This window comes from Triturus cristatus, chromosome 1_2, assembly GCF_964204655.1.
Source record: "Triturus cristatus chromosome 1_2, aTriCri1.1, whole genome shotgun sequence".
Classification (NCBI taxonomy): domain Eukaryota; kingdom Metazoa; phylum Chordata; class Amphibia; order Caudata; family Salamandridae; genus Triturus; species Triturus cristatus.
Genome location: NC_140580.1, coordinates 153,702,234 through 153,720,541, shown reverse-complemented (window position 1 = coordinate 153,720,541; position 18,308 = coordinate 153,702,234). Strand labels below are relative to the sequence as shown.

The 18,308-nt window shown below is 43.8% G+C and overlaps 1 protein-coding gene across 1 annotated transcript in view; it reads left to right on the top strand.

The window, feature by feature from the left end:
* TECTB (tectorin beta) overlaps nucleotides 1-18,308 on the top strand; it is a 148,102-nt gene that overhangs the window by 87,331 nt on the left and 42,463 nt on the right. Inside the window, exons 6-8 of the mRNA XM_085614753.1 lie at nucleotides 79-182; nucleotides 5,145-5,228; nucleotides 16,827-16,989. Coding sequence (XP_085470879.1) covers nucleotides 79-182; nucleotides 5,145-5,228; nucleotides 16,827-16,989 — 351 coding nt within the window. The remainder of the gene's footprint in view (nucleotides 1-78; nucleotides 183-5,144; nucleotides 5,229-16,826; nucleotides 16,990-18,308) is intronic.

Below are 18,308 nucleotides of genomic sequence, written 5' to 3'. Positions count from 1 at the left end.
TCACGTAGAACTCTATGTTACCACTTCTTTTTAACATTCAACAGCATATTTATTAATTCTGTGCATCTTCCTCCTAAGAATGCTAAGTTTGCCAACCAGAAAGAAGCTCCCTTTGTGGTGGAAACATCAGACATCGGTTCCGACATCTTCGCTGGAGTGGAGGCCAAAGGGATAAGCAGCAGGTACAGTGCTGCGCGCTTGGGAGTACACGTCAGCGTCAACATTGACAGACATGATGATTGGCGTAAAGCTATTAAAAGGTGGCGTTTAAACAATGCACTATTTGAGTGACAGAAAGTAGCAAACGTTTCTTTTTCTCTACCCCCGAAAGATATTTAGACTCAACAGTAATTCCTACAAATCAAATATTTAGAGGCTATGGGGCATATTTACAAGCCCCTATCGCCACCACAACATCACTTTTCAGTGACGTTGTGATGGCGATAGGGGCCTCGCCTTATTTACAAGACAGCGTTAAGCCACTTAATGTGGCTTAATGCTGCCTTGTAAAGATGACACCCTTTCACGCTGTGTTTAGCGTGAAAGGGGAGGGCAATGGGTGTTGCTGTGGGTGCTCCACCACAACACCCACTGATTTTGACGTTGCCCCCTACTTACAAGGGCAGCGTAAATAGGAGGCAGCGCCAAAATTAAGACCAGTAAAAACCTGGTCTTAAACAGGCGCAAAGAGGAGAAATGCTTTATTTTTCCTCATTTTTGCTGTTTCCATGTATGCTGCCTTGTGCAGCACACATAGAAACAGCAAATTGCCTATGATTGTTTATGTGCAGTAAGGTCCCCCTTCCTGCACATAAACAATCATTTAAAAAAACATACTGTTTTGCAACTTCTATGTGTGCTGCATTAAGTAGCACATATAGAAGTTACAACACAGCATTTAAAGATTGTTTATGTGCAGGAAGGGGGGCCTTTCTGCACATAAACACTCTTATCCCCAACTTAGACACCCTTGCACTATGGTGCAAGGGTGCCTGCCTTGCCACTAGGCAGCTGAACTCAGTGCCAGCGCTTGGGGAAACGCAAGGGTGCTCCGCATTCTTGTAAATATGGCACACCCCTGCGTTTTCAGAATGGTGTAGCGTAGCATTAGCAATGTTTGCTTAACACCACGCTTCTCCAATCTGCTTTATATATGCCCCAACGTTCCTGCGAAGTTAGTACACAATGATGAGGCAAATAACAACTCTGGTGCTTCGCTTAGAGTAACATAATATAAAAGGATAGTCTTTGCGGAGACGCCGATGAGAGAAATTCACCATTTGGAGCCTAACACACTGTCTGCGAAAATACTATGTTCTAACCAGCGACTGAAGTGCATGAGAAACTTACAGTGGGGACAAGGCCAGTAAGCGTGGGGGCGCGGTCAGAGATGTGGCTACAAGAAACAAAATATTCTGCTAGTATTTTGTTGGTCTTTCAGCTGGGCTGACCAAATTTGGAAAAACAAAAATTGGGACATTCTGCAAACATGAAGTACTGCTACAATGTTGCCATAGTTGCCTTAACTGACAGCACTCGTTAACAAGAGAAACACGTGAAGCGGGCTGGGGGAGGCGAAGCCATACCTGATAGGAGCCCACAGGCAACCGCGACCGCAGCGGGAATACCGGACGTACTGCGGGCAAGTCCGCAAAAAAAGACATTTAATGATTGGGCGTGTCTTTAGTATCCGCAAACCACCCAATAGAGATAGGAGGGCATGGAGACCAAGGAGTTCAATGGAGGTCAGGGGGCCCTTCTTGGCCACAACTGACCACCACCTCATCAAGTTGAAACCCACCCACACCAAAAAGAATACATTTGTCACAGCTGCAGAGAAAGTGGAAAGGGACAAGGCAGAGGCAGCACACAAAGAGACCCAGAAGAAAGAGTAACCTAGGTAGAAAAGCTGCTCCAACAGTGCGCCTCATGGCAGGGACACGGAGGAGAAGATGACAGCACACAATGACAGCAGGAATAGATGAGCTGCTCAACCATTGTCCTTGGGATGCCACACGCTAGGGACATGGGGGAGCAGGTGAGTGGCCAGCAAGGGTCCAGGGAGGTGGAGCGGCACTTGCAGCCCAGGCCAGGTCTGACGACAGCCCACAAGGTCGGTAGCACGGTAAGCCTAGAACCCTTGGAGCCAGAGACACCTGCAAAAGGGACGTCGTGCAGGGTCAGTGCCATCAGCCAGAAATAGAGTGAGAAGTTAAATATGTAACAAACAAACATGGGTCATGAATGACCAACCAGTAAGTTGTGAAATGTGTGATCCATGATATGTAATAAACTGAGGCCTTTATGTACCGTAACCTGTGTCCCCTGAATGATTTGAAGGGGTGGGATGATGCATGGTATGGCCAATAAGGAAGGGGTGAACTCACACGCTTGGGAGGGGTTGGAAAAAAAGTAATTAGGAGAATTCAAAGCACCTTTTGTATACAGTATTAACTATGTTAAACACATTCTTTTCTGCTAGGGGCTGCTAATTAATTTTGCACTGGAGCACATGAAAACCTGTCTCCCTCTGTGTTCAGTCAGCTCCCTCTAAAATCCACAACTTGGGATAAATTTAGTGAAATTTGCCAGGACAAATAGTGAAAAATCGCAACTGTTTTAGCAAATTCAGGATGCCTGATCACCCTACTTTCATCTAAATATAATGCACACGCCTTAAATTAAAAGAAATGTAAACTTAAACTAGCTTTTGGGGACACTTCAGATGTCTGTGTATCTAAGCAGAAGGTCTCTGATTTGAACCTTGCTTAGTTCATAGAGGAACAGAGACATGTGTATTCATAGAGCTATGACATTCCACTTTGTGACAGAGTGCACTGTGAATTTTTAAGTCATTAGTTTAAAAAGATTTGCAAACAATCCACGATAGTTTGCAACAAAATGTACAAAAATATTCAGTGTTTAAAAAGTTATATTTCCAGTGATAGCAATCAGTCTGTGCCTAGTGTAAACCTATCTAAGCCTCACCTACTAACAGGGCAAGCAGTCTGGTTACAAAAGATGTTATGTAGGCTTACCATAAACCTTCAGTGACCTTATAGCCTGCCTATTGCTTATCATTGGTTGACTTTATTGCCACTCTCATTTCGTCACTTCTTGTTCGATGGCTTGCCTCCTCTTGTGTTTATCCCTCACATGATTCATTTTGATTGAGTGACTTGTATCGTTCCTCTGCTCACTTATAGGGAGCTACTTTTTATTTTCGGTGAAGCACTTTATGAGAGTGCATGTGTTTACCACCTCTCTCCCTCGTGTCCTGTGTGCTTCTCCCCCCTGCCAACCATTGCTTTAAATGGGCCGGTACTGTCCAGTACTGAGTACCGGCACTTTTTTGTATTGAAAGGTGGAGTACATGGACTTTTCATGAAAAATGTAATTCTTTTGATTGGAGAGTGCTGGCACTTCTCAGAAACAAAACAAAACAAAACTCTGGTACCTATACTTCTATTTTTTCCATTTCAAGCATTGCTGCCAACTATCCACCCGGTGTGTCCAGTTTCTCTCTCCTTACTTGCTACTTGCCCTTTTTCATGTGCTTCTTCCTTGTCAAACTCCTCTACGCTCTGTGTTGCGCTCTCGCATGTTTACTTCTTCCCTGACCCCATGTTACTCTCCTCCTCATGTGCTGGCTGGCCCTCCTTGACTCATTAACTATTGCTTCTCCGCACTCTTTCAGATGTTGCCCCCCTCCCCTTTAGCCCCTTCTTGCTTCATATTTTCATTTTTTGGAGGGCCATGCAGTAAATTACTGCCAGTCTCTGTCTTAAAAAACACTTTCGAGCATGGAAAATGTAATTATTTTCTATTTAGGGATCCATGTTGTATTGGTAAATTAGAAGAAATATGGAACATTCATCATTGCAGAGGTGCATGAATGCGTGGTGACGCATGCATGCGTCATATATCCTCATACGTGTGCAAACCTACGAAATGATGCGGTTTAATCACCGTGCCTTTTTTTATTTTTTTATTTTTCCCAATGATAAACAGCATTGGCCAACAGCATTGGCAAAGCCAACGGGTCCAAAAGGAGAGCCCTGTTGGCTTTGCCAATTCTTGTTTTATATAGGGTTCCATGAAAAGGTTGCATTCCAGAACTGGTAACAGCTTTGCAGTGCCTCTCATTTAGAATCACTCCTAGAAACATTAAGCTTCAAATGACGCCATCACTTGAAACACATTCTGACTCCCAAGCAGCCTTCAAATTTGCTAATTAACTAGTTGCATACATGTAAATATCTTTCAGAGACCTCATCCCGGTCAGCCGGAGGCAACTACAAGTGGCCATTAACCGTTCAAGATCCGTTGTCTTTTCACAAAACATGTGGGGGCTTATTTACAAGCCTCTTGAGCCCCTTTTTCGTCATTTTTAACATGGGAAAAGTGATGTACAGGTGGCACAAGGGGCTTTTTAATAAGCCCCATGTGATCTAATTTGGTAAAAATAAAAAAGCTTGGGAATGTAGGGGCATATTTACAAGCCCCTTGCGCCACTTTTGCCTCACTTTTCCCATGTTAACAGTGACTCAAAAGTGGTGCAAGGGGCTTGTAAATCTGTCCCGTAGTTTCCAATAGATCCCATGCACTTCACCCTCTGGTTATAACTAATTCAACTTTCAAGCTGTGTTACCCAGCAATCAAACATTGCAGACTTTTGAAAGAGTGTTTTGCTTAATAGTAGTGCGAGTATAGTAGAGGTTACGGTAAAGTCAGATCTAGAAAAAATACACATGTCCATTGTGTGAGTACACAATCTTTATAGAGTACCTACAGCATTCCCGATGACATAAGATGCGAACAGCGGGCGTACTATCGCCAGTGACACCGCTCGATGCCCCCTGTAGATGCTGTGTGAATATGGGTAGGCAGTGTACTGACCACTTGACCAGTTGTGTGTTAGTGTGTGTGTGTGTGTGTGTGTGTGTGTGTGTGTGCACGCGCATGCAGCATGTGGATGAGGGTGCAGACCAGCATCAATAATGTCATCATTCAATGAGCTTTCAAAGTGTTGTCCTCGCAGCACAGCGCGTTGCCACATCTCTATGTACATAATTTCTATTAAAGGTGCTGTGATAGGGTCCTTGAGTCCGCTCTGCGCCCAATCACTGCTTTTGTCTTTTCAGGTTCAAGGTGGTCCTAAACTACTGCTGGGCTACTCCTTCCAATGACTACGCCTTCCAGATCCAGTGGCATCTCATCAGCAAAGGGTATGTACATCTGTCGTCCACTCAGGATGTATAGTGGAATTGTAAGGCTGCCCGGGTGGGGGGGGGGGGGGTTGCGCAGCAGCCCCCCCCTAAAAGGGCGGCCGCCTTAGTGCCACAGGAAGGCACAGGGGTGAGAGGTTTAGTCCCTGGGTCCGCCAGTGGAGACCCCAGCAGATGGCTACTTCCGGCGGGGAGGGGACAGGGGTATTTATACGGTCTCCGCCCCTTCCTCGCCCTCTTGTCCCCAATGTAGCGCCTCCTGCCATTTATTCCGCATGTCATTGAGGGCTCCTTGCAACACTAGAAGCCGGAGTGAACAGTTTCCAGGGGGCTCTGAGCTCACAGTGACTGCAGCAGGCACTACCATGATGAAGACACTTATGGAAGTATAGTTCCATTATGGGCACCAGACCCCCACCCACACCACGGCAGAATAAGCATGCATGAATAAATACACCACATAATTTTTGTTTTGGAAAAAGATATTGCTGCAGGTTTATTACATACAAAGTATGCAACATACGGTGGGTTATCTTACAGGCGATCCAAGGGCAGGCAGCCAACTAACCTATGCTGCCCTGCCCGCCTGATGAGCCAAGCACTGTGGGAATACCCCCTAACCAGCACTACCCTTATCGGGGTGATCACCTTACTGGATCACGTGACACATTGGTCCCCTATTACTGACGCCCCCTTTCAGGGCGGAGCGTAGCACGGCAAGCCCCCGGTTGTTCAGGCCCACAACCGCCCTAGGGAATAGCGGGGCGCCGACGTCATTGTTCCAGGACCCTCTCTTGAGGCTCCTGTGGGTTTGGCTCTGGCACCCCTATTGTGCTCTTGCAGAGGTATTTTCTGTACCCAGCCTGCAACCAGATCGCCCTGTAGCTCCTCCTACAATGACAAAGAAAATATTACAACTTCTTGCACCCTTCCCCTGCCTGTCCCATGCCGGGTAAGCGGTAGGGTGGGGAACGGCGTGCGAGGGCAGCAAAGAGGGTCCAAAATGGAGGGGAGAGGCCTAAATACCCCTCCCCAACCCCCAGGCACGCCGGACATGACGTGTCAGGCGCGCCCTGCAAGGGGACTCCTCCTGGAGTCCCGCCGGAAAAGCGGGGGGGTGGGGGGAGGAGCCCAAATGGAACTAAGGGTGGCCGCCCTCCGAGGTGGCCCCCTGCGGGGGCCGAGGGCAGCCGCAATGCAGCAATGAGGATGTACACAGTGATGTCAGTGGTTGGCCTCTGCTGGGCTCAAGCGTGAAGTGTACTGGAAGGTTCGGTTGTCCATCCCAAGCCTCTGTTCACAGCACCTTAGACTCGTGTTTCTGCCACAAAGCCCCCGAATTTCCCGGTCTCCTCCCCCCTGAAGCATGAGCACTCGTTGGTGCCTGTGCATCAGTGGGGTCATGGTAAAGCTGCAGCGGCGTCGGTGCAGGTGACCAGGCACCGATGAATAGTCACATTGAGGCACAGAGCGACCCGTCCTTGTTCCTGGCTACGAATGAAAGTGCACAGAAGGAGCTGCGAAACGTAAACACGGACCTGTTGTCTTGAGGCCTTCTCTTCTCATGCACTCGGTAAACATGTCAGTGCCGAATACAGTAGTACAACGTTACAGGAAGTCATTGGTCCTGTATTCAGATGATACCTGTTAAACTTGGGGAATAACCAGTGGTCACACTGAATGAACATTTATTTCCACGTCCTCACTCTGGCAGCCTGTAGCTGCTGGCCGCTTCTGCAGGCCCTTGAGGAGGTGCGCGGTGTCAGCATCATACACAGCTTGGTCATTTGCACAACTGTAGAGCCTCAAAGAGAAAAATGTCAAAAAACCTGGAAACGGGTCATTCTTTCCATCTCGCTCCATATCTGGTGGGTTCTCAGGGACCCCATATGTTCTTTTCAGGAGTGAGTGAACGAGCCTGACACGTCTGCTGAACATCATTACATCTCCCCAAATGTATCAGAAGTTTTTGCGATATCTGGCCAAATAAGTACATGTTATGCCCCTCTGTTTCCATTTATGCCAGGTGGCAGCAGCACTTGGCATGAGCACCCGAAGATCAGAGCTTTTGCTAGGTTTTATTTATTTTTTTTAATATTTTTTTTTTATCGAGCAGAGCAAGAGGTTGGAAATACATTACAGAATACATTTTACAATCATATCATAGATAATATGGCATTAAAGTGCAATAGTATATGAAGAAAAAAAGCACTAATCAAAAGTGCAATGTGCCATGTGCAAAACAGCATTGACCACATATTTTAAGATTTTAAAAAACGAGTAAAATACAAGTACTCAAAACCACTAAAGTGCAAAGGCAATGCTTAAATAATCACAGTAATGTTAAAATAAAGGATATTCATTAGCATACAAACATCGATAAAAAACATACTTCGAAACGATTCACCACTTCCAGTATTTAAAATGTAATGTCTATAAAGTGCTAGTGCATTCTTGACAAAAAACAATCGGAAAAGAGGTTCACTTCCATACAGAGACCATGTAGGGAGAAGACTTCTGGGTATATCACTTCCAATATTTCATTTACTATTGAGTCTTCTCCAACATTTCGAAAAACTTCCAGTTTCGCTCGAACTTTTTTACAGCTCCTACCCTCCTAGCATAGGCCTCCTCAAATTTTTTTACCCTTTTCATTTTGTTAATCCATTTCATATGCGAAGGGGCTTCTGTAGATCTCCAATTTTGCAACCGCACTTGCAATAAATATAAAAACTCTTTCTGGTGTAGACTGTTGTATCCCTCCCTTAGAGTAGACGAATAGGACAGCCTCAGCTTCAACCGGGATTCTATTTCCGATTGCGCGCTCCATATCTGAAAAAAACGGCTTCCCAGAGAGACCTGAGACCGGGACATACAAAAAAAATATGGTGACAGCCACCTTCCCCAGGTTTAGAACACCAAAAACACTTATCTACCACCTCTGGAAACCTTTTACTTAGAGTAGAAGGTGTTAAATAAACCAGCCACCTTGATAAAAAGGCCATCCTCTTATAATTGGCAGCGCGCAGCGCTCTTCCTCCTAAGTGGCTGATCCACTCCCACTCCCTTTCGGATAATCTGCAGTCAGTCTCCCGATTTATTTTTTCCAAATGATTCTGAATCACCAAAGGATATTTCGTTTTATGTAGCAACTTATACCAGTTGCCTATTCCTCGTAATTTGGCACCATAAAGGGCCACTGCCAAATGATTAGGGGATTCAATTATACCCCCGGTGCTTCTAAACCAGGAGACTAACCGCAGATATTCGAAAAAGGCCGGTTTCCGATGGGTCCCTATCCTGGCCAATATTTCCTGCCAGGAAATCGGCCTATTCTGTACTATGAAGTGTCTCAATTTGGTTAACCCAGAATTCTCCCAGACTTGATATGGCTCACTTGTATCTGAAAACCGAGGCTGGCACATTCTCCTATGTGCAGATAGTGAAAGCCCGTCAGATTCACTTCCTTAGAGACAGCTTGAAGTCTAAAAAGGAAGTCTTTTAAAGTTTTATATCGAGTTTTCTTAGGACGTTTAGCAGTTTTTAAAAACACTGGAGTGGACGAACCAATTTCTAGCAGTATCCTATCGATAAAAAAAGTATCTCTACAAGAGCTAGATCCTAACAGCCCGGATACTAAATCGAGAAGGGCAGCTTCATAGTATAATCTTATATGTGGGAGCGCAAGCCCCCCCGAATCTATAGGCAATTGTAGAGTATTCAATTTAACTCTGGGGGCTTTCTTCTCCCAAATAAATTGTCTGAAAAGCGTATCCATTTCCCTAAAAAATACCTGATTAATTTTAATTGGAACATCGGAAAATAAAAAAATCAATAGGGGTAATATAGACATTTTAATTAATGATACTCGCCCTACTATTGATAATGGGAGCAATGACCATTGCTCCAATAATTTACTTATTTTAGTCTTCATTCTTAAATAATTTAACTCAAATAGTTGAGAAAACTGCGAGGAAACATATATCCCAAGGTATCTTATAGGGTCAGTTCTTAATGCTTGTGATTTCAAAGAGCAGGGAAATGCATCGATATCAGCGTTCATTACAAGAACTTCTTTTTTATTTTCGTTGATTTTATAACCGCCTATTCTCTCAAACTGAGAGAATTCCCCCAAAACCTCCTCGAAATTAATCCTATTTGGGTCCAAGTATAAAATAATGTCGTTGGCAAATAATTTAAGTTTAGGCATATCAGAAATTGGGGGATGGATAGCGGCATTATTTCGAATTTTTAAAACCAAGGGTTCAATAAAAAAGGTAAAAAAGTAAAGGAGAAAGCGGACAGCCTTGTCTCGTTCCGCGCCTAATTTTTATTGTTCCTGCACAGCTAGCATTTATTACGAGCTTGGCTGTAGCATCCTGATAAATATTGTTTAACATCCTTACTACTTTTAAAGGGAAACCAAATTGAGCCAAAGTAATGAATAAAGTTTTCCAATTTACAAGGTCGAATGCTTTTTCTGCATCGACCATTACAATGCTTGCAGGGATACGATTTGTATTGATATAATCTAAAGCCTGTATTAAAAATTGGGTATTGGCTGCCATTGATCTACTCGCGATAAAACCCGTTTGATCCCTATGAATTACTTCCTGAGCAACAGGTAAGAAACGCTCAGCCCAAACCTTCATTAATAGTTTATAATCAGAATTTAAAAGACTTATGGGCCGATACGAATTCATATCAACGGGGTTCTTATCTTTTTTAACGAATGAAACAATAATCGCCTCTTTAAAATTGCCCGGGACCTGGCCCCCTTCTCTAATAAAGTTAAACAGATTTCTCAAGGGAACAAGTAATTCCCTTGAAAAGACTTTAAAAAACTCGATTGGGAAGCCGTCTTGCCCACAAGCTTTAGCACCCACAGTTGATTTAATGGCCGCTAGAATTTCCCCTGCCTCAATTTCTCTTTCTAAATTATGGGCCCGCTCCGAAGATAGTTGAGGGAGATTCAAAGTTGAAAAATACACTTTGATCGAGTTTTCCTGAATTACATATTCAGGGGAGTATAACCGGGCATAATGATCCAAAAAGGGTTGGGAGATATTGCTGCTATCAACTACTTCTAATCCAGTAGAGGGATCCGATATTTTTATTATTGAGGCGGATTCCTGTTTCTTCCTCGTGGAATTTGCCAGGAGTTTGCCAATTAATTGACTCTCCTCGTAGACCCTCTGTTGAAAAAATTGAAAGTTACATACCTCTTCAACGATAAAAAAATCTTTCAATGCCATTTTTGCCTGATCATATTTATTTGGTAGAGACTGAAGTTGGAGGGCATACTCCTGCTCCACTTCTATCTGTAATTGAGCTATCTTGTTCCTTCGAACCTTATGCTGAGCAGTAGTAAAAGCTATTATTAAACCCCGAGCTGTTGTTTTAAACCCTCCCCAGACAGAAAAGGAAGTATTCCCCAATCCAGACCCTAAAATCCTTTACCCATTCCTCATTTTGCAGTGGGAGATGATCTAGCTGCCACCTAGGCCGTTCCTTATTCTCTCCCTTGATTTTAATTACGAGATTAATATAGGCATGATCTGAAAAGGTGTTGCATCCGATACCTACTTCTAAAATCTGAAGGGACCTGGAACTAAGGAAAAAGTCGATTCTGGATGCGGTTTGAAAGCGATGTGAATAAAAAGTAAAAAATTCCTTCTCCGCATTCCTTTCCCTCAACCATCTACCAATTGGAATCCCTTAATAATAGTTTCCAGAGCTTTTTTAGTAATCGGTTTTAATTGTCTCCTCTGTTTATTTGTCGTGTCTTTTCTCGGGTCCAATATAAGATTAAAATCCCCTCCAAGTATCATCTGCCCGAGGCGCCAGATAATAAAGTATATATTTGAATTAACGGAGCCTCGGCATCTATTATCGGACCATAATAGTTAATTAAATTAAGCCTTTTCCCATGTAGCTTTACTGCTACCCATATCCATCTCCCCTGCAGATCCCTATGAACTTCTACAACCTCCCAAGGAAGCTTATTTGAAAGATAAATTGCAACACCCCTCGTAGTTGAGCCCGATGATGCAAAAAATACTTTCGAGAAAATTCTGGGTATAAATAACTTGGGGGAGTTAGACTTAAGATGAGTTTCTTGGAGGAAAAGTATTTGAGGGTTTAACGAAGTTAGCCATCTAATTAAAGCTCCATATTTCTTTTTATTCAATATACCATTTACATTGGCTGATAGAATCTTGCATCTATTCAATTCCCTATCCATCTATCCATCTATTCGTGATCCATTTTTTGCCTTGCCTTTTAATATATATTCTGATAGTAACCTTATTCAAAAAACCTTTTGCACTTGCTCTGTTTTTCTCCCCTTGACCATGCGTGAACCCTCGCCCCCCCAACCCCTCAAAACGTGGACCCTCTCCCTAGAATGTGGAGTATCCCTTACCAGCCACGCTAACCACATTCCTACCCACCCTGCAACACCCTAGGGTGTCTTGACCTTACACCCTTCGTGACCCGCAACCCCGCCCCGCCCCCGCAAAAGTGACTTAACTAAGAACCAGAAGGTGAATTATTTTTAAGGATTAAACTAGCCCAAAGTTTTTACATGAAAACTCCTGTTGGACTTAGTCCCCCTTTGAAATTTCCTTTAATAATGCCTGGGCTTCATCCGGGTCTGAAAACAAAAAGAACTTGCCCTTGACGAGAACCTTAAGTTTGGACTGCTGGGCAATAGATGCTTGGGCGCCATAAGTTTTAAAGAGTTGCAACAGTTTAACTAATTATTTTCTTTTGCGGGCAGCAGAGGCATTTATGTCGGAATAGATTCGACATTTAGTGGTTGCATTCACTGAAAACTGCCTCTGCTGAATTGCTCTTGAAATTATTCTTTCTTTGATTCGGAAGTCCGTAAAATTTACCAATATTGTTCGTGGAATTGAGGAGTTCGGGAAGGGTTGTGCTGGTACACGGTGTGCCCTTGTAATTGTGAGGTCTCGTTCGAACTCAGGAAGAACAGTCTGTTTGATAAAGGAGTCCACCCATTGCAGTGGTTGGGACTTTTCAATTCCCTCGGGAACTCCGACTATCCGTAAGTTGGGTCTCCGGGAATGATTTTCAATATCCTCAATCTTGCTTTCTAGATGTTTCTCTTTAATTATGGCTGCTTTCATATCTTTAGTCATAATAAACATCTGGTCCTCCAACAGCAAGACTCTAGCTTCTGCCTCCTGGAGTCTAATAGGGAAACCCTGCATCACCTCTTCAATTTTCCCTAAACGTTGATGTAAGGTAGCAGTTTCAATTTTCTGGGCCCTCTTCATCTCACAAATTTCATCCAAAATGAGATTGAGAAGGTCCTAAATGTCGAGTTGCTTTACGTCGCTTGTCTCCCTCTTATCCAAGGTTATGATGGACTTAAGCTGAGACACAATGGGCTCGAGAGGTGTGACTACTGTTATGATCTCCTCTTGTGCTGGTACTTCAGGTGGACTTTCAGATCCTAAAGAATTATGAGACCGTAAGGCTAATGAGATTGATTAACCTGTATCCAGTATCTCAACAGCTACCGGATTTAATATCTCATGGCCCCTGCTCATATTCTGATTTATATCTTGACCTTAAACTTGGGACAACTCCGGATTTATGCCCCCTTCAGTTGAATGATTCCGAGGAAGTGTTTCCTGTCCTGGGGGCATACTGTCGAGTGATCCCATTACCTGGCCTCTACCCGCTTTAGCTGTTATGATCCTTGTAGGGGGGCTAGAGCAAGAATCCGGAGGTGGTAGAGTTGCTTTTTTTAAAAATAACTGAAACTGTTTAGAAGAGTTTATTTTATCGTTGGGACCGTCTGTGTCCACTGTGTCCACTCTATCGGGCTCAGAAGCCACCCCTGGATCGTCTTCCACATGAGGCTCCTTGGCTTTCAAGGATGTTGACAAGGCCAGCTCCACTTCAGAGCTCTCAAAGGTGCTGTCTAAGACCGGAGTGGACACAAGATCATCCCCTTTACGGACCAGGCGAGCAGCTTGTTTTGCTTCCTTTACCTGAGCCAAACGAGTTTTATTTTTTTGACGGGCCACGCTGTCGATTTTAGCCATCCCGCTGATATTTTCAAGAGGTTTACCCATTCTTCTCTTTTTTTGTCTTTACTGGCCTCTGCTTGGACAGATTCGACAAGAACAGTTTTTTCCCGCTATTTTCAATGGCTCTTAGCTCCAGATTCCTCTTCCCCCACCCCCTTGTTATACCATCCACGCGATCATCTCTTCTACTGGGCTTGAAAAGTCTAATGTATTTTCTGAAACTCCCTGCCGTTTTCCCCATCAACTCCAGGCCGCTAATACTGATATCGCTTCGTTTTGAGCCAGAACGACAACGTCTAGTAAACAGAGTCTTTCTCTCCAAAACTCGGCGTAAATATGATGAGAGGGGCTAAAAGTAGCAATAATCCTCAATGCTAATTTCCAATTCCAAGAAGACTCCTTGTAGAGGAAGGGAAAAAAGAGTAGTCTATCCTGCTCTCCAGAAGAAACGGTCTGTACAGGTCGATTTTATTTCCCTCCCCTGATCTCTTTGCAGCCTTAGGGGATTTTTCGCCACCAGCAGGAGACTCACAGCTTGCTACATGCACCCAGCACTCAGCACTCGTGGATCAAAGCAGCTGCCGCTGCTCCAGCCAACCTCCTTCACCTCACCTACACGGATGCCGTCTGAACCCGTAGCGGGTAATCCACTGCAGCCGCCTGGGGAGCCTTGCCGTCACGAACGCCGAGGCATCAAGAAGAATAAAAGCCCCCTCCGGATAAAGAATCGCTCCGTAACCAGCCCAGAGTTGCTATTGAGTCCCGATAAGGAAAACCGCAGTCACTTGGCAGGGTTTACTGAGAACACCAGCCTGCAGGATACCAGATACGAACCACCATTGCTGGGGGCGGGGCAGGGTAGCGGTCACCTGTGGCTACTCGGAGGTGTGGTTCTCCATAGCCATCCCCTGTGACGATGTCTTACTAAGATCATTGAGCTTTTGCTAGGTTTTACACAGCATCTAGCGCCTTCTATTGGCACTTCGGAGTTGGATTTTGAAGCAGGAGAGCACAGTGAGTATGAGCCTGAGTGCCCTTTGGTACCTCTTGCCCTGCCCTTGCCACCCATGATTTCAGAGCTCAAGAAGCCAGTAACAGGTAAAGAAGGAACACAGGGCTCTAAGGGCCAGATGTACATAGGTTTGGTTTTGTGATTCTCAAATAGTGACATTTTGCGATTCGCCATTTGGGAATAGCAAACACCCATGTACTAATGTGTCTAATACATTTTGCGATTCCCATTGGGTCCAAATGAACCTACTTCATTAATTATTCATGAGGTAGGTCGCAATTTATGACTCATTGGGACTCGCTAAATTCACAGGAATGGTGGCCTGCTGGGGTCACCAACCACCATGTCTACGATCGATTTTAAATAAAGCAACTATTTTTTTTGTTTGCAATGCAGCTCACTTTACTTCAAGGAAAACTGGATGCTTTTCAAAAAGTTTCCTTTAAAATTTTTAAGAGTAGGCAGTTGTGCATGAGACCATTACATGCTCTTGAAAACGTTTTTCCAACCATTCACAAAGGGGAAAGGGGTCCCTTGGGTACCCCTTTCAGTTTGCAAATGTTTTACCTCCTACTTGAAGTAGGCGGTAAAAATGTGAATATTTTGTGACCGCATTTCGGACACAAAACCTTCACACACACCACTGGGAGTCGCTATTAGGAAGGGACGCCCTTCACACGCTCCTTTCTAATAACCGATCGCTAACAAATTTGGCGATTCGGTAATGGAATACCGAATCGCCAAATAGGGTTTGGTACTTCTGCTAATCGGGTCGTTGGCGACCTAAAACGAGCATCATACATCTGGTCCTTTGAAGCATGTTTATCTTCTTCCTGTATTTCCCAATTTTTTTAGCTTCCCCAAGTCCTTCAGCAGCTTATACAGAAGGGTGTTGATAGGGTTGTATCTGGGATAATCTCATTGGGGTCGAAGGTTGCGTGCCATCACTTCTGTTAACAAGTATTTATCAAATTGGAGTCAATTGGCTACACCATATTGCAAAATAGAGCTTAGTACATTAAAAAATGCTTTTTTCCAATCTCAAACAGCCCGGTTCTGAGAATCGAGCTGTTTGCAACCTAAAAAAAGCATTTTTCAATGTACAAAGCCCTATTTTGAGATTCAGTAACCTATAACAGTCACAAAATGGGCTGCGATTCGGTATTAGGAAGGCGCGTGTTAAGGACGTCCCTTCCTAATAGCAACTCGCAGTGATATGTGTGAATGTTTTGTGACTGAAAAAAATAGCATTTTACCGCCTACTTCAAGTAGGTTGTAACTCATTTGCAAATGGGAAGGGGACCCTAAGAGACCCTTTCTCCTTTGTGAATGGTTGTAAAAAGTTTTTAGGTCTCGCCTGACCCAGCGCATGCGCTGGTCTGGCGAAACTTATTGAGAGGGCTCCAAATAGTGCTACCAGGCCAGCCTAAGGCTACAGTGCATGTGCGCGGGTGCGCGTGCCGCGCTTTACCGCAATTACTTTGATTTTCGCGGCCCCGCGGCTGCTTTGATGTTTGATCGCGATCGCGATCACTTTCGCGGCCGCTTAGTATAGCCAATAGGTCTCGCTTTTGGGACCTTATAAGTATTTAGTTATGCAACTGTTGCATGGCTAAATATTTATAAGGTCCCAAAGGCGAGACCTATTGGCTATGCCAATGCTTGTTTAGAGTGGTCCCAAGGACCACTACCTACTCTTAAAGAATGAAAAGAAAACTTTTCATTTTTCTTTTTGAAAATGGGCTGCATTTAAAAAAAGAAATTACTGTATTTAAAAAGCAATCAAAGACATAGTGGTCTGCTGACCCCAGCAGGCCACCATTCCTGTGTGTGTAGCGATTCCAACTGGGTTGCAAATTGCGACATACCTCATTAATATTTATGAGGTAGGTCTATTTGCAACCCACTGGTACATGGGTGTTTGTGATTCCTAAATAGCGAATTACAAACATTTTCTATTTGGGAATCACATGTGCATCTGACCCATAATCTTTCTTGCTGCATACGTTTCCTGATGAAGACCATGAGTACTTCTCCACTTGACTGTCTCTATTATTTTGTCTTTATTGAAAATTGAGTATCTCATTATATACAAAGCATTATGTCTCTCTAACTTTTGGAATGAACTGTTACGGATATTGGGTATTAAAAAACAATCAGCAAGCAATATGTGACCCTTAGCGAATCGAAATTAAGTCTCCTTAAAAAGCTCATAGCCTAAAAACAAATAGAGTAGCATTACTATAAAAATGAATGGCAAAAAACATAAAATGGTCACTACTTTGTGGCTTCAAGTTATTATGAATAATGCAAGATTATCATTCTAGGATCGACATGAATGTATTCTTTATTTTCATTTACTATGTACAGGCCCATTATAAAAGTCGTATCCTAGATTCGTTATTTCTGATTCAACATTTTTTAGAAGTTATTAAAGCATTCTTCTTCGCAATAGATAACCATGTATCTATTTGTGTGTGTTTTACCCTCATGCTGTATGATCTGAACAGTGTGTTTTTTCAGGTGTGCCACGGATAACACTGTTCTTGTGCACGAGAATGGCAAGAACAGTAGGGCAACTTTCCAGTTCAATGCCTTCCGGTTCCAGAACATCCCCAAACTCTCCAAGGTCTGGCTGCACTGTGAGACGTATGTATGTGACAGCGAGAAGTTCTCATGCCCTGTGGTAAGTCTCACTCTATGGATTCCTCTACAGGATTTTGTGCTATCTGATATAGAGAAGAGCCTGTGCCACCAATGCTATATATCTGAAGGCTTATTTACAAGCCCCTTGCGTCGCCAGTACGTCACTATTTCCCATGTTAAAAGTAAATAAGCACCCTAGAATTTCGACATATGATTAGATGCATACAAAGAGAGTGTGTGTGTGTGTTCATCTGTGCTTGAGCATGCACACGTGCACCAGTTAAAGCAACGGATGCATGTGGAGGGCTCAGGAGGCCAGAGGGTGTAATTTATTTTTCATTTATGAAGTTGGGAAGGTGTTAAAAAGCAAGAAGATATTGGTATTGATGGGAGCAAGACTCAAAGATTGTGCCCTTTAGCCTGAAAAATGTGGCACTCACATGCTGGGAATAAGACAGCAATGAAGAGCTGAGGACTGGCCTTCGACAGACAGACATTTTGGGGCAATGTAGATTCAGGAGGTTTCATGATAATGTGTAGGAGGAGTTTTGAGTCAAGGGGTGGGAATAGACAGTGGCTAATTGCTGAAGTTCTAGTTTTGTGTCATTTTTTATCTTTCGATTTTAACGATAAGGATGTGGATTTGGAGAAATTCCATGCCCGAATAGTTAGTTGGGACACACCCTGAGAAGCAAACACATACGAAAGAGGCGTTGAAGAAGCAATAACAGTGAAAGAGGCGATGAAGTTAACATTGTGTGGTGAGGAAAAGGAGGCATGGGATGGCCACGGCTGTTGCACGAACTAGTCAGGCTGACACTCTATGCTGCTGATCCACTGAGGGGAAATGAATGTGAACCAGTTTACTTAGGATGCTGAAACGCATCTGTTGATGGTAAAGTGGAGGATGCAGGGCCCACTGTAGGAGAGAAGGATTAAAGAGGGAGAAGGTCAAACATGCCAACCTTTAGTTAATAGAAATATTTTAGGGATGAGAGATAGTATTTTAATATTTTAGATGATATACTGTGGCATGGAAGGTGTAGCCTAAGCTGAGGAAAGAGAGCAAAGTTGCATACTGTAGTCTGGGAGCCCCCTCCTGCCTTCACTAAAGGGACTTTTTCACATGCTCTGGGTCTCCATAAGTCCGCTCCTGAATTATCCAAGGGACCTCTTGCATTTTTCTATGCACCTGCCCAAGATCCCTGCTCTGTAGGAAACTTATAGTTGAATTGATAGATCATGGGTAGAGTGGATGCATGAGGGAGATAGGAGGGTTTTATTGGAAATTCACCTCTATTGGTCCATTTGAGTATCTGGTCCCTTCAATGGAATTGGCATTAATGGGTATGTGGGATG